This window comes from Myotis yumanensis, unplaced genomic scaffold (assembly GCF_028538775.1).
Source record: "Myotis yumanensis isolate MYYU_CA2020_CCGP unplaced genomic scaffold, mMyoYum1.0.hap1 SCAF_9, whole genome shotgun sequence".
NCBI lineage: Eukaryota > Metazoa > Chordata > Mammalia > Chiroptera > Vespertilionidae > Myotis > Myotis yumanensis.
In genome coordinates, this window is record NW_027223760.1 from 53,085,925 (window position 1) to 53,099,164 (window position 13,240).

The 13,240-nt window shown below is 37.6% G+C and overlaps 1 protein-coding gene across 7 annotated transcripts in view; it reads left to right on the forward strand.

The window, feature by feature from the left end:
• Positions 1–2,339: 2,339 nt before the first annotated feature.
• The window catches only part of PHF14 (PHD finger protein 14), a 155,383-nt gene continuing 144,482 nt past the window's right edge, over positions 2,340–13,240 (forward strand). For 6 of the 7 annotated variants that reach the window (XM_070424348.1, XM_070424346.1, XM_070424352.1 and 3 more), the window contains exons 1-3: positions 2,340–2,807; positions 3,271–3,381; positions 11,835–12,616. In XM_070424348.1, the coding sequence (XP_070280449.1) occupies position 2,807; positions 3,271–3,381; positions 11,835–12,616 (894 nt within the window). In that variant the 5' untranslated portion in view covers positions 2,340–2,806. The remainder of the gene's footprint in view (positions 2,808–3,270; positions 3,382–11,834; positions 12,617–13,240) is intronic. The other variant, XM_070424347.1, reaches the window with a different exon arrangement.

Below are 13,240 nucleotides of genomic sequence, written 5' to 3' on the forward strand. Positions count from 1 at the left end.
TATGTCTGGATCTAAATAGAACTTTCTCCAGGAAGCCTTCCCTGAGTGCCTTCTCTCCTGTATGCATGTGTACCTTCTCTCTGGCAGCCCTTTTCACAATATACAGCAACTGTTTATTGACTGGTTTATATCCTCAGCTCTATCCTAAGCTCTGGAAAAAGAAAAGACAACTGTCTCACAGAAAGTCTAACCTCTCTGTAATCCTCCCATACATTGTACCACATAAATATGGACTATTTTTCAAATTTAATGTTATATAATTTAATTCCAGTTTATAAAAAGCATTAAACACGGTTCTTTAAAAGTAAGCTCCACTGTTGCATTATATTATTTGACTAGAGGCCTGGTGCACGGATTCATGCACTGGTGGGGTCCCTTGGCCTGGCCTGTGCCCTCTCGCAATCCAGGACCCCTCAGGATGTTGGAATGCTGGTTTTGGCCCGATACCCGCTGGCCAGGCCAAGGGACCACACCGGTGCACGAATAGCTACTGGTTGAACAGTTGAATGGTTGAATGGTTGCTTAGGCTTTTATATATATAGATTCCTACATATTTAATTTATGGTCTTTCATAACACTGTATTTTCCCATGTTACAAACATTGCCACATTATTAATGTATACTTGTAGAATAAACCAATGAACTGTACCAGTTTCATGCAAATATTTTTCTAGCCTTGATATATAAACATTTTTAAAAGTATGAATACTGCTCAGATTCTAACATTTTAATATTTTTTTTAAAAGTAGCTAACCTGTATGTAAATAAGCATGGCATTTGTAACTGTTGAAGGTATAGACACCTAAGAATGAAGATACCCATAGAAAAGGGTTCCAGTAGTGAACTGGGCTCAAATTTAAAAGCAGAGCCAAGCAGCCCACTTCTAAATAGGGGCCTCTATGCAAACCACACTTCAGGGAGAAGCCTGCACTGAACTGCCTGCCTGCTTCGTGTTCCTGCCATATGAGCCAGCCCTTATAAAGGAGTTCCTGAAATAGTATTTCAATCAATAGGACTGAGGCTTTCCACATCCAATCCAACTGTACATCTATATCCCCCATCAGATTCTTCACTGACCAATCAGAGAAGCTTCATTTTGACCAATCAGGACAATGCTTTTTTGGGCCAATCAAACTGTGAAGATTTGGAGCCCTCATTTGCAAAAGTCCCAGGGGTGGGGACTTCTGTCTATATGTCAGCAGTTCTCCTCTCACTGAGCAAGTGCACTTTCCCTTTCCACCGGAGACTGAAGACAGTGTTTCCCTGACTGAGCTCAAACACCAAAGATGTCACGAAGATGTCTCACTGGAGCAGAGAGGAGCAAACCAGGAGCAGAGCTGTCTAGCCAGAGATGGGCCTGGCCCCAGGGGCTGCCTCCCGGCTGTGCTGTGCTGCTTTGTAATTGAGCTGTACACTATCAGGCTATTTCACAGCTGTGCTGTATCACCATTGAGCTGTTTGCACTGAATAAAATGTCTTTCTTCACTGCACCCCAAACTGGGGATTCCTGTTGGGATTGAATTGGCACCAATGACTATGCATTGACAGAAGACTGACTGCCTTGTCTGGTTGTACATACTGTCTTCATGTTTTTATACTAGTAGTGAATTTACTAGTATTAAAATTTCACTTTAATAAATACATTCTCTAACTGGATACAAGGCACTCTTTTTCACTCATTGGACATACATCATAAGTTAATGCATAATATACCTGTGAGAGGAAATATTTCTCCTAGGTTTATTATCTCTTTTTCTCAGCAGAATTAAATACTGTGTATATTTTATTTATGCGGAGATGTCTGTCCGAAGTACAATCGTTCTAACAATAGTCAATATAATTAAATGAATGCTTTCCCCTCTGTTAGAGTTGTAATTATCAAAGCAGCAAACAAGGTCTATCTAATGCTATTCTCACATCACCCGCTTCCAGGAAATAAAATTTCCCCATGTTCCAAGGTATTTTAAGGGATGCAATTTATGGAAGAAGCAGTGGAAGAGATGGTATTGTTTTTTGACAGTAACTTAAGTTAGCAAATGTCCCTTTGTGGAAATCGTATTGAGTAAATCCTTAAAAAAAAAGAAAAACCAGAAACAAAAATGGGCCTCTACAGATTTGGACTGTAGGTGGAGCCTCGGGGGTTTGTGGGCGGGGCCACTCAGAATATGGGCGGGTTCTAAGTTCTCGCCGACACTACCGCCCTGCGCTCGGCCGCTCCCGGGCTCTGTTCGGCTCCTTTCGGCTCCGTTCGGCTCCGCTCGGGGAGGAAGAGCGGGGACGGGTTTGGCGCAGGCGCCCTGGGCTCCTGCTGCATTAAGGACTTGCTCTGCCGTGTATTTCTACTTCCTTGTCTTCCGAGCTGTATCCGGGTCGTTGCTTTCCCTATTGTCTCAGGCAATCGGTCTTGGACTGTGCAAATTCTGGGTGTTTTGTTGCTTCTGGTGCAGGCTAATAAAGTTTTTCTTTCTTTTCTTTTTTTTTCTAACCGTTTTAACGAGGGAGTTAACTCCCCAGGGCTGCCAGGTTGGCGGCGCTGCCTGGACCGGAGGGCGCCCGCGCCCGGGGAGCGCCGGGGAAGCTCGAGCTTCTGGGGCCGGTTCCGCGAGGACTAAGGGGCGGGTCAGGGGGTGGGGTGCGCGAAGGGACCGCCGGGCTGCACCTGGGACGCCCCATCCGCTCGGCGGCACCGCCGATTTTAAATAGCATCTTCCGACTGGGTCCCGCGGTCTCAGCCCCCGACCTCGGCGCTGCCTGGGCTCCCGCAGCCTCTCCCTAGGTCTCCCAACGACCGCCGCACGGATTCCTTAGTAAGTGTCGGAGGCCTCCGCGGGGAGGAAGGTCCGTTCAGCCCTCGGAGGAGGCAGAGCCGGTGGGACAGCCGGGCGGGGGTGGGGCGCTGCGTGGACGCGTGCCCCTCGCGGTCCGCGGGAGCGATCGCGACTTCTTTTCTTCCCTGGGCCTGGCGTGTGCTTTCTGTTGACGGTCACGGTGCCTCAATGAGGGGTGACGACCGACCCGCGGAAACATCACAAGATGTGCAGGAGGGTCGCCTTCGCCGACCGACCGACCGGCGGTGCAGCTGCCCACGTTGCTCCCGGCCCTCCCAGCCCGCGTTCCCACCCCCCTTCCCCAACACCTTTAGCCCAGAGCTGAGTCAGATGAAGATCCCTAGCAGGAGGTCTTCTGCACCTTCCCACAGCACCACTGCTCTCCCCTGTGCTTTGTGTGGTTTTGAATGACGCTATAATTTTATTTATTTTTCCTTAACAGTGGATCGCAGCTCCAAGAGGAGGCAGGTGAAGCCTTTGGCAGCTTCTCTGCTAGAAGCTCTCGATTATGATAGTTCAGATGACAGTGATTTTAAAGTTGGAGATGCCTCAGGTAAATGTTTCTTCCCTTTCCCAGCTCTCTGAAGTTGGGTTTATTTTCAGACTTTTTTTTTTTTTAAAGAATTGGTTTTGATTACAATGCCAATTTAAAGTTAAAGCACATAAACTTCATTTATTTTGTACAGTTGATTTCCCACATTTCTCTAAGATCCTATCACTAGGTCCGATCATTGTTATCTGTTTTTGTTGATTCTTAATGAACCTGCCAGAGGACTTTTTCCAAAGATGCAAAAACGTTTTCTCTATTCTTTACTTGGAAATATAGTTATGCTTATTTGATGGATAGAGGGGGAAAAATGAGAGATATCACGAGGTAGAATAATATCCTGAGAGTAATGTGAGCCATGAACTGCTCATGAGCAGGGTTCTTCTCTTTTCATATCACTTGGCGCACCCTCTGAGGGGAGTTTTACTAAAGCTGACCAGAGGAAAAAATTGTGTTTCATAGTAGCCACTGGACCTTGCTTGTGGTTTGGGCCTTTCAAAAATCTCTTGAGATGTAAAGCATGCGTGCTTGCTCTATGTTTTGTGATTTAAAAAATAAACTTTTTTAAAAAGGTCATATATTCACATTGTACAAAATTGGAAAACATAGAAAGAAGAGTATGGTTTACTTTGTTCTGTTCATTGTAGCTCATATAAAGATACATATAAAATCTTAATTGAAATGGATACAAATTATGTTTAAATATGTGAACAATAAACATTACTTATTATTCTGCCCCCCCCCCTTTTAAATATATTTTACTGATTTTTTACAGAGAGAAAGGGAGAGGGATAGAGAGAAACATCGATAAGAGAGAAACATCAATCAGCTGCCTCCTGCACACCCCCTATTGGGGATGTGCCCGCAACCAAGGTACATGCCCTTGACCTGAATCAAATCTTGGACCCTTCACTCCACAAGCCAATGCTCTATCCACTGAGCCAAACCGGTTAGGGCTATTCTGCCCCTTTTGAGTGGAAATTTAAAGAGAGAAATGAAAGCCCTTACTGCAGTGGTTCTCAACCTTCCTAATGCCGCGACCCTTTAATACAGTTCCTCATGCTGTGGTGACCCCCAATTTCATTGTTACAAATTGAACATAGTTAAAGCATAGTGATTAATCACAAAAACAACATGTAATTATATATGTGTTTTCCGATGGTTTTAGGCGACCCTTGTGAAAGGGTCGTTCGACCCCCAAAGGGGTCGCGACCCACAGGTTGAGAACTGCTGCCTTACAGTTTCATCCTTTTAACAGGCTTTAAAAATACTTTGAAGATTTATTTATTGATGAGAGAGAGAGAAAGAGAGAGAGAGAGAGAGAGAGAGAGAGAGAGAGAGAGAGAGAGAAAGAGAGAGAGAAAGAAAGAAAAGCATCCATTTGTTGTTCCACCTATTTATGCATTCATTGGTTGCTTCTTGTATGTGCTCTGACCAGAGATGGAACTTGAAACGAACTGAGCTGCCTGGCCAGGGCGCATTCCTCTAACAGATTTTAAGTATTCTTCCATAGAATTTTCTATGCTTAGTCTTTCTCCTTTCTGTTTTTTTTTGTTTTTTTTTTCCTGCTAGGGATGATAAGGAAGGGATGAAGTTAGGTTATGTTACTAGTATTACTTTTAATAGCATCAACAATCAGAATTCACTTGTGGCTTACTGAAAACTTTTTGTTCCCATAATCTCATTTAATTTTTAAAGTAACTTAGCAAAGGAGATATTTTTTGATAATAGGGGAACTGAATTTAAAGAACTTGCATGAGGTCACTCAGGCCATAGTGGATTCTCATCCATGTCTTTTGATTCCAAAATTTACAGTCTTTTTCTCTGCTTAGATCCTAAACAGAGATAAGGATATAATCTTAAACCAAAACTACTTGGATGGTGTGCTGACTAATCAGGTCACTCCCAGTAATCAAAAGTTGTTAAGTTTATCTTGATTTTTGTTTGTTTTTTAACCTTCTCAGCTCTTTTACCTTCCATTTAGTTGATTCACTAGTACTTGGTACCAAAGAAGGGAAAGAAAAGGAAGGGCAAGGGGGTAAAATCCAAATCTACTTTAGTTCTCTTGGTGAAACCTTGGCAGATAGAATATTCTTGACTCGAATGTTATTTTGATTTGTTATGGTCCAGATTGTAAAGTGTGATTAAAGTAGTTGGATCTCAGAAATTATTACTTATTTGAATACCATTATGGGAAAAACTCCAAAGCTTAATTTCTTTAAATGTTCCATAATTATTTTTTGGCAATAAATTCTGATTTTGTAATTTTTTTTTCTTTTTGCTTATTAAGATGGAGTCATTCACAGGTATCACTTCTCTTTTACAACATTTAAAACAATTTAATGGTACAAACTACTTTCTCAAAATAGTTTATGATATCAAGCTAATTAGAGATTCCTGAACTTGTTAAATTTTAATCAGAGTTAATGGGAATTATCTATTATTTGTGGTAAGTGGTAGGATGAGTTTTATTAGCTGATAATTAAAATAAATTCTAAAAGCACTAAAAATCTGTATACATAATACCTACTTTCTTGACCTCTGGGGAGATTAAATTGTGACCCAGAGTCAAAATTTATCTGTGTAGTTCTTGATGTTATTGTAAATGAGAGTTAGTAGAAAATGATTTTCTTTAAAATAGTTCATAGTCAGTAGAAATTGAATGATATTTTCTGCTCTTGGATTAGGAGCATTGGTGTCTCCCATGGCTGAAATGTTGGCTTATTCTAGATTACCAGTGATTCCTATTTGCATCTTTTCTCTGTCTGAGATAGTTGGACTCTTACAGGAAATAAGACATTAAACTTATCACTGCTTTTTAAACATTCTGACTTTGTGGAATCCCAACCTTATCTATGAATTGATTAAACCGAAAGTGGAGAAATAAAAACCATTTCTTTCCAAACAATTTCTAGGAATGACTCCTGACTTTCTTAGAACTTAATGTTAAAATGCTTAGATTGATTTGCCTCAATTTTTATCTGATTCTCTGCATCAGTTTCTTCTGATTTTCATTTTGAAATCTGAATTCTGACTACAAAACTTCATATTTCTGTTTGGCTTTAAGAATAAATATTGAAAATTCTATAGACAAAGGTTATATTTAAGACCCCTGCAGATAAACATAATTTTATTCATGTGTTTCTCAGATGATAAAATCTAAAAAGAAATATTGTTAAAAAATTATCTGACAGTGATTATTGACAATAATTATAAGCCTCTACCATTCAAAATAATGAACTGAATATAGATTACCTTTTATCTCAAAGGTGAAAATAGAGCTAAATTTTTCACTTGTTTTCTCTTTTTTTAAACAATTATTTTTATTTCTTTATCTATTTTTTAATCTTTATTGTTGAGAGTATTACAAATGCTCCTCCTTTTCTCCCCCTTGTCCCCTACCACTTGGTCCTCCCTGCCCCCTAGGCCTTTATCCTTTTCCTGTGTTCATGGGCAATGCATATACACATATAAATTCTTTGGTTAACCTCTTCCCCCCACCCCACCCCTAAATTTTTCACTTTTGATTGAGAGCCAATAAATAAATTTTAAAAATAAATAAATCCTAAAATGGGATATAAGTGTATTAGAATTATTGTGATACCACCAGAAAAGCCATATGTAGAAATGTTAGGTGAAGCTCTATAAAATGACCAGTTTTATAGGTATAAAACTGTCAAATATTATCAATTTCATGTGTTGGCCTAAAGTGGTTATATTTGAGACTTGGACCTAAGATTAGGGCTAGGATAGATTCATTGAGTAATCTGCTATATAAATGGAATCTTTTTGAAGAAAAGTATATATATTACCTTTATTAAATAAGACAATATAACAATGCCGTGTCCCCTAACCTTCTGGCCAAAGTAAGAAGATTAACTTTATATCTTAAGTCATAGTTTAGTTAGGTGAAATTGTCAGAGAGTAATTTAGCTGGAAGAGTTAGGCTGAGACTTTGGTTTGGTAATATTTTGTGCTTAATTTGACTTTAGCTTAAGTGGATCAAAATGTTTCTTGGTCATCTGTAGTTTTGTTTCAAAATACTTTTCTGGATGTTATGGTGAATTCACTAAGAAATAGTGATAACATTAGAGTAATTAGATAAAATAATGAATAGATGATACAAAGCATGCTTGATCACTTACGCAGTTTAAGTCTCTCAAAGGATACAGGTCTACTCTAGATGGATTGATCTAGGAGAAGTCATTGAGATAAGAGTTAAATTAGAAACTGAAATCTAGATGGAGAAACATTAAGTGTTGAAAGTGTAGAGGTTGGAAAATGTTTATTAATCCTGGATCGCGACTGAATAAAATAATAGAAGGGATGAGCCTGGGAAAGTAGAATGAGGTCCCATTGAGGCCTTATATGCTAGACTAGGGTTTCTTAAACTCAGCACTATGGACATCTTGTGTTGGATAATTCTTTATTGTGGAGGCCTGTGCTGTGTATTACTACACCTGGACCTTTCATGGCCACCATTCTCTCTAGACACTGCCAGATGTCCTCTGTGGGACAAAATTGTCACAGCTGGAAATAGAGGGTGAGTTGCATTGACTGATTGGCTTTTTAAAAAGAGCTTTACAGGATTTGTCAAAATGGTCACAAGATGATAACAATCAGCAGTAGACGGTGATCTGTTGTCTGATGTGTATATTTATATTTATAATTCTAATATAAATTGGACTGCATCAATGAACAGAATAAATACTTAGATTTGATGAACAAAGATGATTTTTTATATTGCAAAGCTAACATAAAATTCTGATTTAAATCATACTGTTTCATTTTTGGTTTTATTGTTTGATATTTATCTTGGGGAAAACTTAAGCATTGAATATTGTGAAGGGATTCTTGATGGATTTTTTAAAAAAATTCTGTAACTGCAAAAAATCTGTCTGTAAGTTGAAATAGCTATTGATTGGAGAGATTTTGATAGAGTGTGTTTGAGAAAGGTTATTTTTTGTTTAACTGAGTAGGAAGTATGGATTTCAATTTTAAAACTTTTTTCTAGTGTCAAAATTTTTATTATAGACTTAGAATTATCTGTTTCTTATGCCCAAGATTAGCTGTATTTGAAGTATTTGGATTACTTCTCTAGTCTGTTCTTTTTTTCTTTGAAGAGTGTAAGAGTGATAGATTTGGAATATGGGAGAGAGTCTTTGTTTGAATTCATACTAACATGAAATATTTCTTTGCAGCCTATAAAAATATAGATAGCCAAGAACTCTGATTTTCTCATTCTCATTATTGCCAAGCTACACTGTAACTAAATATTTTTATCTCCATCCCTCAAGTGCATATGTACTAAAAAGAAGTGATGACTAATTATTTTTCAGAGATCAAAGAAAAATAAAATTTGATATATTCCTGATGGCTGCAGTAGGAGTATGGCTAATATGTTATATTTGGAGAATGATGGGTTGGGTAAGCTATTAGGATTTGTATTTGTGGAAAAAACTCACATTTTTCTAATGACATATTAATAAATGTAAAGCATTTAAGTTTTTCAAAATTGCTTTTTATTCAGGCGTGATTATAGAATAAAAACAGAATTAAAATATCACTTTCCCTCTACTTTGAAAAATAATTAATTGATTGGTATTGGCAACAACAACCAAACTAAAATTATAAACATACTTTATGGTTTGTAAAATTTACTAATAGCAAAGTTAAATTCCTCTCAGTTTTGATCAGGTACCCACTTTTGTGCCCCAGTTAATCTTACATTGGAATCTATTGTTATTTTATTTATTTATTTTAAAAATAGTGATTTCAGAGAGAAAGGGAGAGGGAGAGAGAGATAGAAACATCAATGATGAGAGAGAATCACTGATCAGCTGCCTCCTGTACGCCCCACACTGAGGATTGAGCCCACAATCTGGGCGTGTGCCTGACCACGAGTCAAACTGTGACCTGGTTCACAGGTCAATGCTCAACCACTGAGCCACAGGGGTTGGGTCCTATTGTTATTTTTCATTGGTAAAAATAACTAAGGAGTGCTTTCTAAGTATTTGTAAAATGGCTTCTAGAAGATTAATCCAGGAGAAAGTACCTTTTGTCCATCTGCCAGCTCTCTTAATTATTGGCTTGCTTGCAAGATGTTCCAATTTTCTTTAGTCAGTCTGCATAGAGATTCTTTTTTGCCAGAGGTTTTTTGTTTTGTTTTGTTTTGTTTTTGTAAGTTGGGTTTAATTGTGAGTGGTGTAAAAAAAATCATAATTTTCTTAATGATTTGAGAGCTACTGGACTGAAAGAAGTCACCTATTTGTGAGTGAAAATTGGGTCCACACACTTTTTTGAAATCCGAGGAGCCACAAATTCACAGGTCTTTCCTAAGTTTGACATAAACTGTTTGATGGTAAAACCTGATTGGTACTGATAATTTATTTGTAGTATATATTTATCATAATCATAACTATTCATACATTTTACTGCAAAATTATGTGTTTGACTATAGGGCAGGTGCTAGTGTGATATATTCTGCATATACTATGCTACCCTTCTAAAATTTAAAAAACAAAGTCTAACTTCTGAAACATCTGCCTCCAAAAAGTTCAGACAAGAGATTGTTAACCTACACGATTTTGCGTCCCATGCAAGAATTTTTAGGATGAGAGTGTTTCTCCACAACAGTCCTGAGTAAGTTATGAGTATGATAACCTAGGGACTGACAATGATTTTATAAGGTCAGTCAACATTCGCTAAATGTTAGTCTTTTTAAAAAAATGTGATTTAATTAGCAGGATTTAAATTTTATCATCTATTTATAAAAGCATTTTGAGCTATTTTAAATACTAGATACTAATCATAGATAATTTCTTTACATCTAATGCCCAATTAATTATAGAGGGTAAGGCTGGTTGAGTTAACAGAAATTAAAATGATGTAGAAACATAAACTTTTTCATAATTTATTATTACCCTTTTCTTGGTTATAGGTATAAAATATTCATCACTCTACAGATTTTATTACTATTGCTGGCTATGATCTAACTATGACTGCTTTGTCTTCCACTTCCTTTTTTCTCCTCCCTGTGTCCCTCTCTACAGATATTTTAGAGTTTTATTTGATCAGGCATAAAGATGATTAGAAGGTTACTGAATAGTGTTGACTTAAGAGTGCCTGGGCTGTGCTAGGCAGGAACGGAAGAAACTTGCTAGAAGCCTTATAGTTCTATGTGAACTATTTGATATCCTTCGCCTATCTTTTTAGTGACTACTGTGGTTGCTCGATGGCTTAGTTTATTTTTTTATTTTATTTTATTTTATTTTTATTTTTATTTTTATTTTTATTTTTTATTTTTTTGTATTCATTATTTGCTTTTATTTATTTTTTTTTTTCGCTTAAAGTATTACAAAGGGTATTACATAAGTGTCCTTTTTTCCCCCCCACCCTTGACAAACCCCTACCCTCCCTTACCCCCCAGTGTCTTATGTCCATTAGTTATGCTTATATGCATGCATACAAGTCCTTCGGTTGATCTCTTACTCCCCTCCCTCCTGCCCCCCAACTCTCTCTGGCCTTCCCACTGCAGTTTGACAATCAGTTTGAGGCAGCTCTGCCTCTGTATCTATTATTGTTGAAAAGTTTGTAATGGTCTTTATTATCCACGAATGAGTGAGATCATGTATTTTTCCTTCATTGACTGGCTTGTTTCACTTAGCATAATGCTCTCCAGTTCCTCGATGGCTTAGTTTAAAAAAAAATTTATTAATTTCTTCATTCTAGGAGATATAGCAGTTACTGCCTAGAATTTTTGAAAGTTTAGGTGATTCTTTTATTGATATCCTAATAAGCAGGAAAATTGATAACTTCTCTTGCAACTTCCATTTTCTGTGCCATTGCTATTGTCTCTTCTCATCTATGTACTTGGTGCTCCTAAAATTGATGGGTGTAGTAGGAATGTGGTACAAGTTGACTATCATAAATATCTATGCCTAATTTTGCTGGGTAAAGCATGAAACAATGAAACAAAGTTTTTTTGGGCCAGGATTTTCTTGTTCTGAATGTAGCTCAATGTTTATAAGTCTATATAGTTTATGAAAGAAAGATGTAAGGGTAGAAGACTATGCTGCATATTCTATTATCATTAAGTTAAAACCACGTGCCCAATTTATACAGAATGACATTTACTTTTAGAAAAAATTGCCTTTAGGGTACCAAGTAAAGCATGCGCTATATGACAAAACAGTGCTCCTCTTTTAAAGCATATTTTAATTTAGAGTTACATATATTCGTCTTCATTAATGCTATATTGAAATAAAACCATTACACCAACTTCATTGATTTATTATTTAATCAGGTTAGTAATGTCTACCATCATTTGACTTAAATTTGTTTATATTGTTTTGCAAGTTACTCACAGATTTTGGTGGTTTCATTTGTGTCAGCGTTGTGTGTGTGTGTGTGTATGTATATACATATGTGTGGTTTTTTTTTTCTCATATTTTCAACAGATTCTGAAGGGAGTGGTAATGGAAGTGAAGACCCCTCAAAGGACAGTGGAGAAGGTTCCTGTAGTGATTCTGAAGAAAATATTTTAGAGGAAGAACTAAATGAAGATATTAAAGTAAAAGAAGAACCACTTAAAAATTCTGCAGAGGAGGAAATACTGTCATCAGAAAAACAGTTAATTAAAATGGAAAAGAAGGAAGAAGAAAATGGAGAAAGACCTAGAAAGAAAAAGGACAAAGAGAAGGAAAAAGAGAAGGAGAAAGAAAAAGAGAAGGAGAGAGAGAAGGAGAAAGAAAAAGCAACAGTATCTGATAATGTGGCTGCTTCTGCTGCTGCCACCACACCAGCCACAAGTCCTCCTGCTGTTAACGCATCTCCTTCAGTCCCTACTACAACTACTACAGAGGAACAAGTCAGTGAGCCAAAAAAGTGGAACCTTCGTCGAAATCGACCACTTTTGGATTTTGTGTCCATGGAAGAATTGAATGACATGGATGACTATGACAGTGAAGATGACAATGATTGGCGGCCTACTGCAGTAAAGAGAAAGGGAAGATCTGCATCTCAGAAAGAAGGAAGTGATGGAGACAATGAGGATGATGAAGATGAGGGGAGTGGGAGTGAGGAGGATGAGAATGATGAAGGCAATGAAGAAGATCATAGCAGCCCTGCCAGTGAAGGGGGTTGCAAGAAGAAGAAGAGTAAAGTTCTTAGCAGAAACAGTGCTGATGACGAGGAACTGACCAATGATAGCCTGACACTATCTCAGAGCAAGAGTAATGAGGTAGATCAACCCAATTTTTATGATATCTGTCTGTCTGGGGAGAGGGAATTCTCTAAACCAGTCTACTCCTTATATTAAGTGGCTTCCTTGAAATCCTATTTATAGACAGTTGTAGGAGTGAATGAACTCCCTAACTATAGCATTTATTCATTTGGCCAACCAACCTTTATTGAGTACCTTCTCTGTGTCACCGTTCTCAAGGAGCTCACAACATCGTTCTCAAGAGCTCACAGTCTATCTATGTAGAGGAATATTTTTATATCCTTAGACTTGGGAAATGGTAGGGTTTTTCTTTTACCTTTCTATCCTCTCACCCCATTGTTCACAGGACTACTAAATTGTGCTAATTGGATTATGAGAAAGGTCACCTTTCTTTCAACTTAGTTATATTCAGGTCCATATAAAAGTTGAGGCTTTTAGACTACTTTAGCAGGGTAACACAGCTTAACGATTGTCTCAGACTTTTAGAGATTCATTTTCAAGGTTAATTTCTTTACCAGTTGCAGCACCATCATTTGAATGGTCACCAAATCTTTGTTTTAGATGTATGGAAGTAAAACTAAACTATATGTTTACATGTATTTAGTGAATAAATTCTCTCTACAAAGAAATGAAAACAAACAA